This window comes from Dipodomys ordii, unplaced genomic scaffold (assembly GCF_000151885.1).
Source record: "Dipodomys ordii isolate 6190 unplaced genomic scaffold, Dord_2.0 Scaffold101, whole genome shotgun sequence".
Lineage (NCBI taxonomy): Eukaryota > Metazoa > Chordata > Mammalia > Rodentia > Heteromyidae > Dipodomys > Dipodomys ordii.
The window spans coordinates 1,119,333-1,138,942 of NW_012267317.1; the positions used below are offsets into that span (position 1 = coordinate 1,119,333).

Genomic DNA, 19,610 nt, shown 5'->3' on the forward strand with positions numbered 1-19,610 from the left:
AAAAAAAAAAAAAAGTAGCTCTACAGAAGAATTCTTAAGACATCTATTAACCAACACAAAGGAACAGATGTGGCAGTAATATGCCTGGAAGGTCCATTTCTCTTACAATTCAGCCCATTATTATTCACAAGAAGTGTATGGGACTTCACATTCTTTTAACCAAATCAGCTTACATATATGAGTTCTAATCTAGTTATATAAACTAAAAGCACCATTAAATTTTTAACAAAGAATTTTTTTTATAAACTATCCAGCTCAATTTGTAAATCTACATTTTTTTCAGATTGATTGTAAAGACACATCATTCCTCCCCCTTTTTAAAAATACAAGCTTATTACATGTACCTTCATGTTTTGACTTTATAGTGTTGACTTGGTAGCATTACAATTGCTATAGCAATTTAACAGAAAAAAAAAGTGTGAAGAAAAAAAACAAAAAAAAATGTAAAAGCTAAAACCAAGGTTGACTGGTTTCTAATATTAACAACTCACAACTTGCCTAAATTCTTCTCTGAGTACACTCTTCACCAGGCCACTTCATTCCATCCTATGTGAATTCAGCTAATATAGATATAATTAACTTCTTTGTACCAGTCTGGGCCATGTTTACCCTCATTTAATAGGTTAAAAAGCAAAACATACTGGGTGCCAATGGTTCATACCTGTAATATAGCTACTCAGGAGGCTGAGACCTGAGATAGTGATTCAAAGCCAGCCCAGGCAGGAAAGAAAGCCTGTGAGACTCTTATCTCCAATGAACCACCAGAAAACTGAAGTGGCACGGTGGCTCAAGTGGTGGAGTGTTGGCCTTGAGCTGCAGAGCTGAGGGACAGCGCCCAGGCCCAGAGTTCAAGCCCCAAGTTATATTCACAACAAACCAGATCCCCTTTATCTTGAAGACCAACAGTAAAAGTGATGGCACCTTCTAGGAGTCTGCCTTGTAAAACTAAAAAGAATAGAGATTGACCAAAGCACACCAGGGGTCTGAGGCCCACAGTCCATGTCCCCACAAAGCCTATAGCTCACACCCTGTAGTCTACAGCCCAGTCCACAGTCCATAGCCAAATCACACCCACCAGCTGACTCTGTACCTAAAGTTTTACTGGAACACAGGCAAGTCTCATATGAGAATTATTTATAAACTGCTTGTGCCACATGGCAAAGTTGAGTCATTATGACAGTTTGGACTAAAAGACCTAAACTATTTGGATGCTACTTGGTCCCTTTAAGAAAAACATCTGTAAGCCTGGTATATGCTGATTCTATGTAACATAAACAACAATTGTGCCAATACATAAAATCCAACATTGTAAACCAGCAAGAGAATACAGCTTATTTTTTACAACCACTGCTATCAGGCTAGAAGGACTTACTTAGAAAGAAAGGTAGCAGGAATTTACAAAGAACATGCTGATGAGAAAGCTGGGAGGTAGGTTTTCTGTCTGAGAGTAAGGAGTTCTTAGTAAGGGAAATGTCCTACCTCGGGTTCTGCTTTTGCTTCTTCCTTTGGTTGAGCCCCAGGGCTAATAGGCTTGACCTTGGCTTCCGTCTTTCCCTGTGAGCTCCTGGAGGTCACGGAGGCCCGGGAGGGTGGGGATGTGCTGACCATGGGCTTCACCTGAGCCGCAGGCGTGGAGGAGCACCGACTGCTGCTCATTTCCATAACGTGCGATGGTGCTATGGGTAATTCGCGCAAATTACTGTTTCTGGGAGCTGTGGGCTGCATCTGCTGCATGGGCCGTTTGGTTACATTCTGAGAGGCTGCATTCTGTCACAGGAAGGAAAGAACCCTAATTACAAGTGGACACTTGGTGGACAGAACGTAACAAGGCACATCACAAACAGAAAGTACAGTATTCTTTCTCAATGGTATCCAACTTCTCTTTTGCAGGGTCACATACTTTTTTCCTTGGCAAACACTTTCTTAGATGCATAAATACCGATGCATACCCTAATGCCAAGGACTTGAGCCAGTAAATGTACTATGTTTGCCTAGAGTCATATGTTTGCCTAGAGTCAGGCTCCTGGTTACAGAAATCATATAGATGACTTTCTGTAGCGGTTTCAGTAGGAAAGCCAAAGGCACTCTATTTGCCTCAAATCAACCAGATCAATGGCACACCATTATTCAAGGCAGAATAGTAGAGAAACCATACATTAAGTCACGATCCTACTGTAGCTATTTTTTTGTCTTTTTTTTTTTTTTTTCCTCCCCGGGGCTGAGGACCGAACCCAGGAACTTGCGCGCGCCGGGCAGGCGCCCTTCTACTGAGCTAAACCCCAAGCCCCTAAGTCAAGATCCTACTAAAAAAGTTTTCTTGGAAGCCACAGGCACAACCAGATTCTATCCAAGAAAGAATCTCAGTCACTTTCATCTTGAAGATGCTCGAGGTGTTTAAGGTGCATGAGACAGTGGGGGTGGAGTTCCAATCCCTGAGGTCCCTATGCAGGACAACAAGGCTGGCAGGAGCTGTCTGCTATTACCCAACAGCATTCCTTAAGACAAAGAGGAGGGCATTAAGCAGGCTAGTGACATGTCTAAGGCTCAGGAGTAAACAAAGGACAGCCCTTACAGCTGAGATTTGTAACTATGAACAATCCTGAACTAATTTTTCCTAAGATTAAAATTAGTTATTTCTTCTATTTTCACAGCAATATATTACTTCCTACTTTCCTTCAACATATAACAAGTCCCATACTTATTTGCTGGTGGTACCTGGGAAGGCACCCCACAAATAGACACGTTATTCTCCTACAACTGAATGCGAGCTCCTCAAAGGCAGAATTCTGTCTCCTCTGTTCTCTGCTGTATGTCCAGGAACTTCAACAGTGCCTGAGCAGGATAGTCAGCAAATGTTTCCTGAATTCATTTATTTATTCAGTGTCCAAAGAGACAGTAACAATCTATGTGTCAAAAGGCAAGCCACAGTTAGTGGTGGTGCAGGTTTTGCTTTGTTTGCTTTTTAGGGAGAATAGAGGAAGGCGACACAGAAAGAGAAGGAGGAGCAAATGCAATCATGCTATTCGTATACTATTATGTGGAAAATGAACTATGTAACTTGTGTGCAGGGACAGAAGAGGGATACTGAGGGAAAGCAAAGGAAGAGGTGACGCCAGAAAAAAGTAGTATACTCGTTACCAGACTTATGAAATAACCCTTCTGGTACAACACCTTAATAATAACAATAAAATTATGCCACAGGCAAGGGTAGAATGGCAATCATCCCCAAGTAGTCAAGTTACATGTCTGTGAGCAGCTATCATGACAGAATTATCTAGGAGGGATATGCCATACTCACTTCAGAAGATGTGCAGCACACTGGTTAATGTAAATCAAGGTGGGAGTTAGGCCCCTACTTCCACAGGTGAAGACAGTAAGGATGCTGGTACTTACGTGGCGCGGGCCCTGGCGTGGGGCACACTGCATCCGACTGCTGTTGGGCTGAGGCTGGGCAGTCTGCACATGCGGCCGGAACTGCGGCTGAGACATGGGCATCAAGGGAGGCGGGGGAGCAGAGAGGTGGTGGTGGTGCTGTGGAGGAGGCTGGTGCGTCGGAGGTGGCTGGTGCGGTGGAGGGGGCTGGTGTGGCGGCTGCAGCGGGGGCTGGTGTGGAGGCTGGTGTTGATGCTGCTGGGGCTGCTGGGGCTGCGGCTGATGAGGAGGTGGCAATGGAGGGTGCAGAGGCCCCTTTCATTCCAAAACAGAAAAGCAACAGATGACAGACAGATTTCAGTGTCGCCCAATCCAACATTCTGCTCAAAAGCCTCAACAGAGGACACTTCACACTTCAGACTGAAGAAGGTGATACTACTCTCTCGTGTGCAGTGATAAACCAACTCTAACTTACATTCTGTTTGTCCTAAGCCTTTTCTGTTCAGAAAGAATCTATCTAAAGGAACTCATTGTTGATGTGAATAAACACACAGTCTCAAGAACATTCCTCCCAGCCCTAAGACACGAGTAGCAGAACCGAACCCCAGGGGAACCTCTGTGACACAGGAAAGGCAACTCCCACAGGGGGCTCGGTGGACATAGTGAAAGACAACAGCTGACAAATTACCCGGGGAGAAAAGCACGAGTGTGAGAGCATGCTGCTCCAAGACTGAAAAAATATGCACCCTACTTCACGGTAATGGAATGGTTTAATTCCCTTTTCTTAAACTTAACTATATTGTACCATGTCTCAGTGAAGATTATATTTTTTAATAAAAAGAACTTGGAAAAACACTTATTTAATGAGAAGTAGAGGCATGGCTCAAATGGAAGTGATCCAGCTAAGGACACAACCTGGAGTTCAAGCCCTAAGACTGACAAAATGTAACAAAAGTAAAACTTTAAACAACACAACAATGACAACAACAGCAAAACCCTATTCTTAACTCTCTGTTAACACTCTGTATCAAAGCCATTTACCTGCTGTGGCTTAGATTCCTATGTTCCTATCTATTTTCCGGCAGTGCTGACTCAAGTGCACCACCACTGTATACATCAACTGTAATTTACATACAAGAAGAATGGTGTAAGAGAGGAAGGCGTTCACTCCAGCCCAGGAGGCACACCGACCAGCAGAGGGCACACAAGTCTGTCAGATACTAAGTGGAGAGCACGATGGTTTACCTCCCACAGAGAAAGGTCATTTCACTGTACAATGCAGAATAATCTGACCAAGTATTCCATTTTTAAGTAATCTCACGAAGGCAAACAAATACAGTACCAAAACATGTCTTGATTTTATTAGTAGTGCATCCTTTAAAAACAAAAATTGAGGGCTGGGAAGGTGGCGCAGTGGTAGAACGCTTGCCTTGCATGCCTGAGGCCCTGGGTTTGATTCCTCAGCACCACATAAGCAAAAAGAAAAAAGCCGGAAGTGGCGCTGTGGCTCAAGTGGTAGAGCACTAGCCTAGAGCTGAAGAGCTGAGGGACAGCGCCCAGGCCCAGAGTTCAGGCCTCACGACCAGACCCAAATAAATAAATAAGCAAATAAATAAATAAATAAAACGAGGCGCTGGGAAGGTGGCTCAGTGGTAGAGTGCTTGCCTTGCATACATGAGGCCCTGGGTTCGATTCCTCAGCACCACATAATCAGAAAAAGCCGGAAGTGGGGCTGAGGCTCAAGTGGTAGAACGTTGGTCTACAGCTGAAGAGCTGGGGGACAGTGCCCAGGCCCAGAGTTCAGCCCCACAACCAACAAAAAAAAAAAAGAAAGAAAAGAAAAAAAAAACTAATAGTGATTTTTTTCAATTTTCCCCAAATGATAATCATTTATTCCACATCTCCTAGTATTAGATAATGAAATCTTCAAAGAATTGATCTGTGATGAAGATAACTCTAAACAACTACAAACTAGTGCACTGGAATGGTTCCATGGCCATGCAACCCAAAGCCTCAGAGGCACATGCACCTGGTTTTCCTTAGGGTAGCTTGTATTACACACCTGCAGGCTGGGCTGCGCATGTGAGGGCAGGAAGGGCTGTCCAGGGCTGGGCAGAAACGGCTGTCTAGGAGGAATGAAAGGCCGAGAGGCTGCTGACCCTGGCTGGCTAAAGTGCAGGATCCCCACTGGACCTGGGGGCTGCAAGGCTGGCCTTACGGGCCTTTCTCTCGGGAACACTGGCTGCTGTCCTTGCTGATTGAATGCTGGTCCCGGCTGAGTGAACGGTAAGGGGTTCTGAGCAGGAACAGGGTGGCTGCTGTTCAGTAGTGTGGGAGGAGGCGGCGGTGGAGGAGGACTTCGCTGTTCCAAGAAAAGATGACTGGGGAACCTCGGTTCACCTGAAACTGGAGAGTAAAAGAGCATTAACTGCAAATTAGAAAGACCACACGTGTCTTACGTCAAGTCATTTTGAAAGTGTCTGTGAACAAAATTGGCAAATATTGGAAGATTATACTTAAGAAATAATTCTAGATTTGACCTCTTTATTTCTAGGTTGCTTTGTAGACCAGTTTCTATGAAAACTTTCCTCCTCTGCAAGAGTGTCACATTTCAGATACCAACATTGTCCAACATTCACATCAGATGGGCAGGACCACTGTACAGTGAGCCCTGAACCTACAAACAACATCTCCAATTGGATGTAAATTCAGCATTATTAGGAACTGCTCAGGTGTATCACCTAATACAGCTTCTGCATACCATCCTGTCCAGTCACCCTTCCCTATGTACCTCCCAAGAAGAAAGGGTCTCGATCCTGGGGTGGGGGTGGGGCTCTCCACTGGTCCTGCAGAGGAAGTCGGGGGGGCTGGCTGAAACTGTTGGGCACAGGTCCAGGTGTGTGCTGTGGAAATTCTGGGGGGCCCTGAAGAACATAAAAACCCAGGGTGAAAAACAGAATATTCTGCTATTTTTCAGAAATGTACACAATTCCAAGCTATCTTCCATATCAGTATGGACAACCAGACTTCTCATATGCCCCCCTCTACATATAAATATCCACACATGCATATATAAACATTTTACAAAGTGATTCTGCTATAATGAAATAGTCAAAAATAAAAATGCATGTGTTGTAATATTATCAACAGCAGGGAGATTACTATTTTACAGCTTATTGAAATCTATGCAATTACTGACCTTTTTTCCCACTAATCCAATAAACTACTTTGGACATTCATGACATTTATCTTCTCAAAGATGCTATTCTTTGTTATCTACTTAACAAGAGCATAGCTACAGCTATGCTATAGTACCTAAAGGTACTTTACTTCAAAAAAATAAAAAGAAATTCAGTTTGTACTATAACAGAAAAATGTGAATTTGTTTAAGAAGCCAAATTACAAGTATTACATTACAGTCAGATAAAAAATTGTCATAGACTCATGTTTGCAGCAAAATGCTATAAAGACAAAGTACAAGTGCTTCATTTTCCGATTAGTCTTTTAATCATTCATGAAATTTTTAAACCATCCTACTTCCCTAAGAAGCAACATCTAAAGAAACATTGTTCCTGAAAGAACTATTAGCCACAACCAAAGTAATCCTTTCGTTTTCACTGGATGTCATCCTTGAAAATGTGCAAGCATTCCTCCACTTTAAAAGGCACAGTTGTCCCTCATCTACTTGAAACCCTAGTGTTTGTCTGTCATTCAATGTGACCTCACACTCTGTAACACTGGCAATGCCTCTTCTGATTCCTCAAACACTCCATAAGCCACAAGCCAGGAAGCCTACACACTACCCAAAATGATGCCAAAACATTAGGCAAAACCAGATAATCCCAACACAAGTACTTGGAACTTAGTGAACAGTAGGGGGACAGAGAAACCCAAAGGTCAAACTCTTGCAGCTGTAAGGATGTCAATTGAGATAAAACCAGAGTAGTAGATGTTACACACATGCGGTATTTCCTACACATCATTAGAAAGGCTTTTTAATAAATGTAGACATGTTTAACAACAACGTTGTTTTGATGTGGTCATTTCTTAGTATCTTTACTTTGATAAGATGATAGAAAAAAATATTTCCTTTCTTTCTTTTTGTGAAACTCCTTCTACATGCTAAGCCAAGTGCTCAGCTACTTGAACTACATCATCTTTTTTCATTTTTTTGAAACAGGGTTTTGTACCTTTGCTTAAGGTAACCACGAACAGGTGATCCTTAGCCTCCACCTCCTCTGAAGATGGAATGATGCGTGTGTACCCCCATACCTGGCTCTCAAACACCTTTCTAACAACACAGGTTAGAAATAGGATGCACAAACAGTTCCAACTGATTTGCCTATTTTCTTCCAGGATTCAAAGGCTGTATTTTAAAAATATCTTTACTCTTTTATATGAAGCTAATTAAAATACAAGGTATGCAACCGCCCTTCTCCTTGCCCTGTCAAGTACTAAGTGCCAGGATTATGAACACAGACCACCACGGCCACATTCAGAGATGTTTTTCAATAGTCATTATAACTTCCTGGATAACACATTAGTGATCAAAGACACAGGGTTACCACCCTCTCATTTGTGGAATGGTCAGACTAACTGCATGGCCTTCACCCCAAGCAAATTTGGAACTCTGGCCCAGAGTCAAACTTTAACTGAGTGTCCAGGCTGGCTTGTCCTTGTAAGTTGTGTGAGGATGCACTGAACTTCACTTCCTGAAGGGAGGGAAGGGACGCAAAGGAGGCATTCAAATAGACCAATACAAAAGAAACCAGTAAGGCACATTCAAATATGAGACTCATGAGACGCCAGAGCAAACTTATTCTACTACTGAGTAGCTTCAAGGGACTAGTCCAAAACAAGCTAGTGCCTGTAATAGGTAAGAAAATCTTGGTGATTTTGATGAAAAAGTGATATTTAGCTGAAAGATAGGAAAAATAACAACCCTTTATGTTTGACTAGTGATAGGTGAACACTCTTCTTCAGGTAACTGATTCAGTTACTGACTGGCAGGACCACCTGACCCCAATGACCTGGGGGTCATTTCCATGAAATTACACATGGCTGTTTTCCTGAAGGACTCACTGCAGGACACAGGGTGCTTGTGTCAGTCACTAGGAGCTGTAGCTGGCTCTCAGCGAAGCCAGGGACTTCTGCTTACTCTTTGACTCCCTTGGTTTTGCTCATAATTACAACAAGCCTTCATGATTTCATATGAAGCCAGACTTGCTTCTGCTTTTACTAGACTCAGAGATCTAGCAGAATGTAGGTTCGGTGTGAAATCTGCATTATTGGTGGAACTGCGTGGCTGCAGGGCAGAGCTGCAAGTGTCAATTCAACAGTTCTGATCACGTGGCTGAAAAGCTCTGGAGAAACTCCTCCCCACCCCACTTTCCCCTTTCCATCAGACACAGCCAATGTCAGGTCCTCCGAGAAGAGTTTTCTCATTATAGATAAGGCAAAATGTGACTGGAAAAAAAGACTGGCTCCCACTCTTCCCTAAGTGGAAGGTCTGTTAAGTTTTGATTTTCGTCTCTGCTAGAGAGGTTGAGACCTTTGCTTAACTCCCTACATCCTTTCCTTACAAAAAGAAACTCAATAAACCTTGAGATGCTTGCAAACTAGGTTCACATTACTTCCCTAAAAATTGTTTTAAGTATCTGTAAGGCTGTTATTTTGTTTGTTTGGTTGTATGCTTATTTGAGCTCAGGGTTTCAAGGTTGCTGGGCTTTTTGCTCATAACTGGAGTTCCATCACTTAGCTATGCTTCCAGCCTTGCTTTTTGCTGGTTATTCTAGAGTCTGGGCTGGCTTCATCTTGGATCCTCCACATCTTAGCTTCCTGAGTAGCTAGGATCACAGGGTGAGTCACCTTCATCCAGCATTAACTATTCAAAACGTCTAAAGATAGTTGTGTGTATTACACAGAAAATACATTGGGATCTCAAATCTGGCCCTTTTGGAATGTTACTGTTATTTATCTCTTCCTCAAACTTTCTTGTACTAAATTCTCCATGTGCTATCTAAATAGATATTGACAGGCACTGCCTTATGATATACAACAAAGCTTCCCAATTCTCTCATCTGCTCAGTAGAACATGATTAACTTGGGCAATGGCAGAGAAGAACTTTATTCTAACTTTTAGATGCACCTGCAAAGGAGCTCATCTGAGAGAGCAGCACCTGTTCCCGTGTCTAAAAGACAGAGCCCTGAGTGCTATCATTCAGCCCAGCCACTCCCCAGTTGTAGCCCTGGGAATGGGGCTGATTTGGCCAGGGCTTCAGTTTATTGAGAACCAGAGTAACAATAGTACCTATATCCTTTTCTCATGGGGACATCAAAGCACTTACTTGGCCCAGCACCCATCAAATCATAGTCTAAAACCGGTAGGTGTCATCATCAGTTTTTACATGACATTTTCACAAATGGCAATTCAGGCTATAATGAAAACACAGAGCTTCTGACAATTTCCATATTTCTTTTTCTTTTTTTTTTTTGTCGATCGTGGGGCTTGAACTCTGGGCCTGGGCGCTGTCCCTCAGCTCTTCAGCTCAAGGCAAGCGCTCTACCACTTGAGCTACAGCGCCACTTCGGGTTTTCTGGTGGTTTATTGGAGATAGGAGTCTCACGGTCTCTCCTGCCCGGGCTGGCTTTGAACCGCGATCCTCAGATCTCAGCCTCCTGAGTAGCTAGGATTACAGGCGTGAGCCACCAGCGCCAGGCTCCATATTTCTTTATAAGGTAAAAGGTAATAGCACAGATCCACCTCCTGCATTCACTTCTATGTTCAAATCAGAAAGCCTTCATAAATAAGGCATAAGTTCGGTCTCCCAGTTCCTTTGTCCACTCCTCTCCCTCTCTAGCCTACGAGAGCTGGGTCAGGGAGGGACAAGGCTAGGTCTGCTGTGGACACCAGTATGTGTCTGTGTTTGGTAAAGGACTTGGCACACAGGCCATCATGGATGTTGAATGGATCAATGAACTTCCTGTTTCTAACAGCAAGCTGATTTCATGTCCATAAAGCACACAGACACTTACTAAATGGCAGGCAGCATGAAGGCGGTATGGAAGGTTTAGATGTGCCCGAGGCGTTGGAACGAGTGGCTATGAAACAAACATACAGTATACTAGAAGGACAGGCAAGCCAAGATCTAGGATGATCTTTTGGTGACCAAAAGAATAAACAGATCCAAGTTCTCCAGTGACTGAACTTGATCCCTATCATAACTATGCAACATCAGAAGAGAGGGAAAAGGGAGAGACCAGGACTGCCTTTTCCCCTGCAACCAATTCCCCTATTTCAAGCCTGTAGCTCTTCTTTGAAGAAAGAGTTATTCAGACAGTCCAGTGTCTGCTTCCACACTGGTCAGAAGCACATGCCTCCAGCCAGCCTCCCCAGCTCTACTACAGAACTGAGTGAAATTCCTGTAAGAGACAGGAAACTCCTTTTCCTCAAAAGATGGTATTTAGCACTAATTCCTCATACCCCACATAAATAACATCAAGGCATTTTACAGGGTCAAGTCCTAAGTGTAAATACAGATTGACAAATTTGGATTATGCATGTTACAGTAAAAATCGCTCAAGGAAGAGTAAAAGACAGGAGAAAGTCTGAACAAAGGCAGAATAACTCATTTTGTATGTAAAATTTTCTGAATTTGCCCAAGTGGTTAATGTCTATGGATGGAAGTTAACAGAAAAAAATAATGCATTATGCAGTGCCAAGCCAAGGGGTCCCAAACTATGAAATTAGTCTGTACCAAAGACTACTCCTGGACAGGACATTTGGGAGCCAACTAGGTCACAGAGCCATAACCTATATACTGCCAAGGCTACCCTGATTTATGAGCACTGCTTCTCCAAGGAATGCCTGACATAGTAAGAGAGAGAAGCATGCTGCCTCAGGCTCACAACTCTAGATTAAGGAAGGACTTAAGCTTCAAGGCTCACCCCAAGGACTGGGAGGCAGTTCAAGACTCAACCTGAAACTATATTAGAGACCTGCTTGCTCCATCCCTTTCCTGCTTCCCTGGAGCCCTTATATAACTGAAGTGACCAAACTCCCATCTCAGATTTGCTTCTGTTGCCCTAAGTCTTGGCCCAGTTACAATCACTCCAAACCTGGGATCTTGGTTGTCTCCCAGGTGGCACATAGAATCCATGCTGGCTCACCAAATCCTTGGGTGCCTTGGCTGCCATGTATCTCCAGACTCTCAAATGCACTCAGGTGATGGTTGGACAGAAGAAAATAGATATGGGTCCTCAATAACACAGAGCGGCTACACTAGTCAGAACCTTCTCATGCAGAAAAAGAAAATCTGTGGTTTTCAAGTCACTTTAAGTTCTGTCCAAGCCCACTCAGATCTTCACACAAGCCCCAAGGCCAACCTTGACATAACAGTCAAGAAACAGATTAAATAGCCACTTTTCCTTGGTTGGAGAAGTTTAGATTCTAAGCGAACGAGAGGATGATAGAGCCAGATTCTAAGGCTCTATCGTCAACGAATGGCAGTTCAGGAAATCATGGCTTATGAACTGCTCTCTCCATCTTAGCACAGTGCCTGTGCCTTCAAGAAACCAGGGCTCTCAGCTTTCATGTTCACTCCGTTAGTAATTTCTATTGTCTCCTGGGTATAAAGGATAATGAATTACCAATTTCCTCTACCAAATGCAGAAATTATTTTAAGACTGTTAGTGAGCTGTGACTATGTCACTTAACAAAATTTTGAGTGCTTACTGTAATTTTATCTTTTGAAAGAAAAAACTACTTACTTTAATCCTTTCAAATCATTGCTGTTTTCCTTTTCTTTATATCCCTTTAAAAATCCAAGGTAAGAAATTACCATTCTCTTTCCTATAATTCTTACACAAATTGTATTTTCACTTTTTTGCATCTCTTGTTAATTACATGATGTTATCTATATTAATCCTGCTCAGAAAGAACTGATAATTTGGTTACAAAAAAGAGATGGCAACTTTGCATAAATTGCTTAACACAAAGTTAATCGTATAAAGCTGAGAATAAAAAGGTTCCAACAGCTATTATGTGACTTATCAGCTTCCTTAAAAGGGTCAGTTGGTATGTTTTAATAAGACTAATTAAATACCTTAACAATGTCATTGAAATTTCATGAATCTTTCAATAAATTATAACCTTCCTATATAACATGTTTTCATTTATTAATCTCACTCAAAATGCAAAGAACTACATAAGAAACCAATTGACACTTAAGAACACCTCTCAGTTAACTCTGATTAAATGGGTTAAACTCAAAGAATAAAGACCACCAGTGACCCTGACATAATTAAAACTGCAGCCCTCTATCACACAATGTGTTAATCCTCTTATCTCGGTATTCTCCATAGACTTTTTCTTTGGGATTGTGCCTTGTTTAAATACCTACATTCATTTTCCTAGAAGGTATTTTTGTATTTGCACACACCCGCTAACCACTTTGGAGAAGTGCATAGTCAAAGCCAAGTAATAAGCTTCAGACTATAGGAAAAGAAAACACCACATAGATTTCATTTAAACAATGCTACCAGTTTAAACAAGGAAACCAGAACTCTACACTTCAAATGGAAACTTTTTTGTAGATACAACAGTGCTCTAGCCAAACCTGCCAAGGACTCCTCCATTCTTTCAGAAAAGAAGCCCTAGGCATGTTTCCACCAAGATCCTCCCACATACCTTGCCAGGCCCTGCACCCTAGGAGTTCATGCCCCACTCAGAACCCACGACAGTCAGACTTGCAGTGTGATGGTGCCATTTCAGAGTCTACCTTTAAAACTCAGGTTGTTAAAGAGTACTTTTATATTTAGAGAGCAAGTACAGCCTAAGAATTAAGATGTAGACAACCCTGGTTCCAATCCTATCTCCTGCACAGTTAGGTGAACTCAAGCCATTCATTCTTCTAAAACTCAGCTTTCCAATCTGTAAGATGGAGAAAATAATGATACCTCTGCTTCATAAGGTTATTCTAAGCAAAGGTTTGCTCTTAGCAAAATGTGAAATTCAGTAATTACTCAATAAACGTTTTATTCATCCTTAATCTTCAACAACGTGTGTTCTAGGAAGACTATATTTCCTCATTAAACAACAACAACAAATTAGCCGGATGCCAGTGGCTTATGCCTGTAATACTAGCTACTCAGGAGGCTGAGATCTGAGACCCGCAGTACAAAGGCCAGGTAGAACGTCTGTTATCTCCAATTAACCACCAGAAAACCAGAAGTGGTGCTGTGGCTCAAAGTGATACAGCACTGGCCTCAAAAAGCTCAGGGACAGCACCCAGGCCCTAAGTTCAAGCCCCACAATCCACCAAAAAAAAAACAAAAACCCCAAACAGAACAACAACAACAAAAAACCTATTAAAAAGCAAAGCAGTCATGTACCAGTGGCTCACACTTGTAATCCTAGCTACTCAGGAGGCTGAGATCTAAGGACTGCTCAGACAGGAAAGTCTTTTGAGACTCTCATCTCTAATTAACCACCAAAAAGCTGGATGCAGATGTGTTGCTCAAGTAGTAGAGTATCAGCCTTGAGCAAAAAAAGCTAAACAACAGTGCCCAGGCCTTCAGTTCAAGCCCCTGTTGGCCACCAAAAAAAGAAAGAAAAAAAAAAAGAAAAGGCAAAGCTGTGATGTCAACAATACCAACAGAGAGCATACAGTTTGTGTTAAGTCCATAGATCCCACTTGCCGGTCCCTGCTGACAACCTATGTTCACACTGATGTTTCTAGCCAGTTTGTTAGGAATGGATGAACAAACTGTGGTACCTCTATACCCTGGAATACCACAGGGCAATTACCTTACAAAACAGATGAACCTTGGGTTGTGCTGTGTAGAAAAAGCCAAACTGCAAACAGAATACCTGTGAGGTTCCATTTATATCCCCAAACTATAGTATAACTGAAGAAACAAAGTGAACCAACGCCTGGGTAAGGGAAATACAGAATCTTTTGGTGACAGAACTGTCCTCTGTAATCACTATGACAATTATACAATAGTAGGCACAGGTGAAGATTAAGTGAAAAAAAGCTAAACTTTTGGAAGCATTGGATTTTGATATATTCTGGATCTCTTTCAAAGTTAATCTAAAAAAGTGCTTTATTGGGAGACAGAGATCAGGAGGATCAAAGTCTGCAGTGGACTCAGACGAAAAGCTTTGGAGACTACATCTCAATCATAACAGAAAGAAATGGACATGGTGGCCCACTCCAGTAGTCTCAGGTGGAGGACTGTAGTCCGAGCCTGTCCCTAGGCAAAGCACAAGAAACTATCTGAAAAATAACTGAAACAGAAAAAGGATGGGGTTATGACTCAAGCTGCAGAGTGCCTGCCTGATAAGGAGGGGAAAAAACCCACCCCCAGCTCCAGTCCCTCCCCCCACAAAGGAGCCTCTTAGGAATTACACTCCAAACACCAGAGTTTAAAATTCTGTGGTACAGTCTGACATTAACAGTCTTCATGATTAAACTGCAGACTGACAAACAGTATTTCAAGGTTTAACCACATTTCTGGAGCATTATATCTCTGAAGAGGTTTTATTTATGATGGTGTTACTGCTATTGCAACAAAATAGTAGTAAACTAATGAAAAAGCATACAAGTTTATAAATCCCTTACATCTTTACAGAGTAGCTCAATGGCACCAACAGTAAAAACCAGTAGAAACCAATTTTACAAGATAACCAATGACAACTGCCAGCCCCTATCACCACCCACACATCCAGGAGCCACCAGCCAAGTTAAGAGTCACGAAATCTGACAAACCCCCTTCTTTAATGGCTGTTGCCCCCTGTGTTTAGCTGCTCCTGCTGCCGCCACTGATGGGATTCATTGATATGATTGAATTTGATGGTATGATAATGTATGGTAATCATGATTAATCAAAAACTCTGGAGCAAGTGCAGGATGTTGGGTATCATGTCACCTGCATTTTAAACTGCATTCTCTCCTTGCAAGCCTGACAGCATGTGACAGCTGGAAGGATCTCCTACTACATTCTCCTGCTACTACTCGTAGATTTGATAAGAGAAAATGTCCATCATCCCTGCCCTATCTTAAGTGCTAATAATTACAAGTCATCACCAGCATGTTGTAAAAACAGTAAGCATTCAAAAGCAAGACTTTCTTTCCTGTAGAGAATAAAGTCTGGTTTCTCATCTGTAAGAGGTATAATCAGAATGAAATGTGATTTGATGCAGCAGTCTTCTCAGACATGATTTGCATGAAATGGCATTCGGGGCACATCCAGCAAGACTCAATCTCTAGCACCTGATACAGCGTGCTGCACTGCCATGCAGAGCAAGTACACACAACAACCTCTCTGCTGGCTCAAGACACATAATACAACTGCTAAGAAGACAACTCAAACACACAATTTCCACTCTTAATTAAGCAACGAGCACTAAGAAATTATTCAAGAGCCAAACTACATGGTGTCTAACTAGTTAACCCTAACCCAGCATTGCCCAACATAACCAATGCAAAAATCAAAGGCCTAAATCAATTTTGAAACACCACAGGGCAAAAACATTTCAATGTGAATCCTGGAATTTACCCATAAAATAGCAGGTCAGGAAAACAAAGTTTTCAAACCTTCAAAATAACATTTCAAAACATTCAAAATAATTGACATTTTAGTGATACATTAGTAAGTAAGCTTTTTAAAAACATAGCTTGGAAGACAAACACATGAACTATGGGTAAGCAATGGGCTTAATAACTTCCTATTAATGATAAAAATACCAAGGACAGCCTTTGTGGAAAAGAGAGCAATTAGACTGTAAGTACACAAAACAAAGAACATTGGAAAACAAAATTCAAATAGACACAAACACAGAATCTGACTGTGAAGCACTGCCTCATCCCTCTTCCCTGTAATAAACATTTGTGAAGTTACCCTTGGCAGACTGTACCAGAATCTGTTTCCTTCGGATGTAAAACTTTGAGTCTGAAAGTCTCTGTGCCAATTTTCATCAAACTGAGAACTGAGCAAAGCAAGGTTTGTTGTGATCTTCTGATTCCACAGTCTACGCCCCTTTAAGTGATTCTCCATGTTTGCAGCATAAATACTGTCCTATGCAAAATTTCACAGAAAGTATACTCCTAGACTCCCCTACCCCCCCAATTGAGTGAGTTAAACTCACGCTTACAAGATTATCTGAAAACTCCACGGGCCTCATTTATACTGAAAAATACTACACTTTTTTAATAGAAAGTACTGAATTGCATTATTCTACATTTATTCTAAAAACTGCAAGTGCTTTCCACATACAATGTTGTTCTTATGGTGTAAATAAAACTTGAAAACAAGTTTAATAATAGTTTAATAAAAATGTTCACAACCCTAAAGGATAAGTGCTTAAAATGTTGGCAAAATGTTGGTACCAAGTAGATCAACTACTTCATCAAAAAAAATATTTCTAAAGTCTAAAATCATCTAAAGTATAAAATCATGTTATCCAGTGAATGTTAAACCCAAAACATAAGGTGATATAATAAAGTAAACAAGACTCAAGAAACAAAGGACATCCACTCATCTGGTCAAATCATTACTAAATAACCCCATGCTGCTAGTCACATATATGGTATAAATGTGCACTGCAGAGGGAAACCAGGAGGAGGACACAGAACTAGGGGAAAACATACAACAGTGGGACCCATCAACTGCACTGGACATTGATCAAAATGAATTAAGGAACTCAATGGCAGCGATGGGAAGAAGGGAATGAGAAGGAAAGAGGGAACAGCTGACACTAAGCAAATGGAAAGAAATGTACAGATCACCTGATATGGAAGAAATAACTGTATTGTCAAAGACCATAAAACTCATAAACTTTATAGACCACCATAGACAATTTGCCCCATGTGAAATTGGTGAACTTATGTAATCAATCACAATAAAAAAAATTTCAAAAAAATAAAAGAAAATCGTGTTATCCTGTCGGTTAGACAAGTGCCCTAAATAGGAATTAATACTCATTAAATAGCAACTAAAAATAACAAACCATTGCAACCAGAAAAATAATCTTAAAAAAAAAACATTGGAACGAGACCAACAAGAACCAGGTTTGGAAACCCTATCATAATTTATAAATAATAGCTACAATCAAGAAAGCTTCTAAAGAATGTTCAGAACCTTAAATCCAGAAGAGTGCATTTCTGAATAATTACTGGAATACTTATATATGTAGGTGGTCCATTTAAACCAGTTTGGTAAATTATCACAGTTAATTAGTCAAATGGGCCATTTATATATTTCCTGAAAATCAGTCTGTTGAGTCTCAGTTAACTCTCTGCTTTACATATATAAATGTCCATTTTCTCCACATTGTGTTTTAAAGAGAACATGTACTCACTGCTATAATACAATCATAAATTCAGACCACAAATCTAACAAGAATCCACATGTATGTATTTAAATAACCACATAAAGGATATTTTTCTTCTATTTACAGATGAAAATTATGAATATGTGCTTTGTTTGTAATCTAATTTGAAGTGGACACTTTCATTTGCTCATTAAGACTCTAAAGGTTCTCTTACAAGCAGGGAACCTCATTTTTATTCCTATAGCTAACACACGTATCTGTCATGTCTGCACACACATGCCCCTCTTCTAAGGCAAGAGCCATCTTATTCCACTTAACACTGGACAATAACAAAATCAGAATTCATATTCTTTAAGGTGAAAGGTACTCCACAGGTGATCCTGAACAACAATTTTACAGTTAAACAAAATTAATTCCACCCTCAAAAACCCAATGACCTTAATTATTTAACAAACATTTTCACTGCAGAGATTACTGTCAGTATTTACCATCCTTACAACTGTGTTTGGCTAGGCTCCTGTCTATAGTATTGCCAATCTCTCCTATTGAAAATGTGCTCTCCTCATTACGGCAGAGCAGCTGCTACTCACTGGGAATCTCTGTGGTCCCACAGCAGGCCTCGGCTGGCTCGGAACTGGCAGCAAGGGCACTGCAAGAAAACACCTGCATTACAATCAGATCACTGCGTGTCCACACCACTGGAAAGGACAGCAAAGTACAAATGCACACACAATCATACAGTAGGTTCACATCTAAGCATCAGTATTTCTAATAACTACATAAAAGGAAAGGGAGAATAATTATTTTTCAGTACACAATAGCACAAGCTGAATCTTAAATCTTAATAGAACATTACTAGTCAGAATTAAAACATTTTGCAATGAAAGATAAAATTCCTTTAAAATAAAAAACTTAAGTTTATTTTCCAAACTTGTATCCAGGTTATCCAAGCACTAACTCCAGGCACTTTTCCTACAATCATATACAAATTTTAATTCTCTAGAACCACGTGAGGGGGGGGTAGAATAAGGGAGGAGAGAGGGAGGGAGGAAGAGAGGGAGGGAAGAAAAGAAAGAAGGTAGAGAGTAGAGAGGTGGGAGAGAGAGAGAGAGAGATAGGGAGGAGGGAAACAGGCAAAGAAAAGAAAAACAGCACACCCTGGCAATTGGAGAAAAGGTTCATACACCCATGCCAAGGACGGTCAAATAAACTATCTGTGATGCTAACATATGGTTTGACTGTTTTCAAACAAACAGAAGTCATCAATCTACAAGAAGAATCAAGTCGTTTTTATCAAGACATGTACTTAAGCCACCTCAGTTTTGAAAAGCTCTCCCTCACCTTGGGCAGGACAGAGCAGGGGCTGACCCTGCTCCACTCCCTGTATCTCATCGGCTGAGGGGCCTGAGGTTAAAAGGCATGTCCTCTGAAGGCAGCTCAGATGTTCTCACGATGGTGCTAACTTCTGCTCTCAGGGCCAGCCAGCCTGTCAGTGCCACAGTCCTCTGCTCCAAGACCCCTATGCCTGTCAGCATGGGAGCCATCACAGGCGCTCCCCACCTCTCTACTGCACCTGATGGAGGCGCAGGATGACCAAGAGCAGCCCTGGCTACCAGCCCCAGACCCTTCACTTTCCTGTTGACAAAAAGCTGGGGGTACCCTCCCTCTCCTCTCACCCAGGACGGGCACCCTCCCTCTCCTCTCACCCAGGACGGGCACCCTCCCTCTCCTCTCACCCATGACGGGCACCTCCCTCTCCTCTCACCCAGGACGGGCACCCTCCCTCTCCTCTCACCCAGGATGGGCACCCTCCCTCTCCTCTCACCCAGGACGGGCACCCTCCCTCTCCTCTCACCCAGGACGGGCACCCTCCCTCTCTTCTCACCCAGGACGGGCACCCTCC

The 19,610-nt window shown here is 41.8% G+C and overlaps 1 protein-coding gene across 1 annotated transcript in view; it reads right to left on the reverse strand.

Moving 5' to 3' along the window:
- Rbm33 (RNA binding motif protein 33) overlaps positions 1–19,610 on the reverse strand; it is a 97,706-nt gene that overhangs the window by 17,808 nt on the left and 60,288 nt on the right. The window contains exons 11-15 of the mRNA XM_013027207.1: positions 18,298–18,356; positions 6,164–6,296; positions 5,435–5,778; positions 3,394–3,687; positions 1,480–1,767 (exon numbers count right to left, since the gene is read on the reverse strand). Coding sequence (XP_012882661.1) covers positions 1,480–1,767; positions 3,394–3,687; positions 5,435–5,778; positions 6,164–6,296; positions 18,298–18,356 — 1,118 coding nt within the window. The remainder of the gene's footprint in view (positions 1–1,479; positions 1,768–3,393; positions 3,688–5,434; positions 5,779–6,163; positions 6,297–18,297; positions 18,357–19,610) is intronic.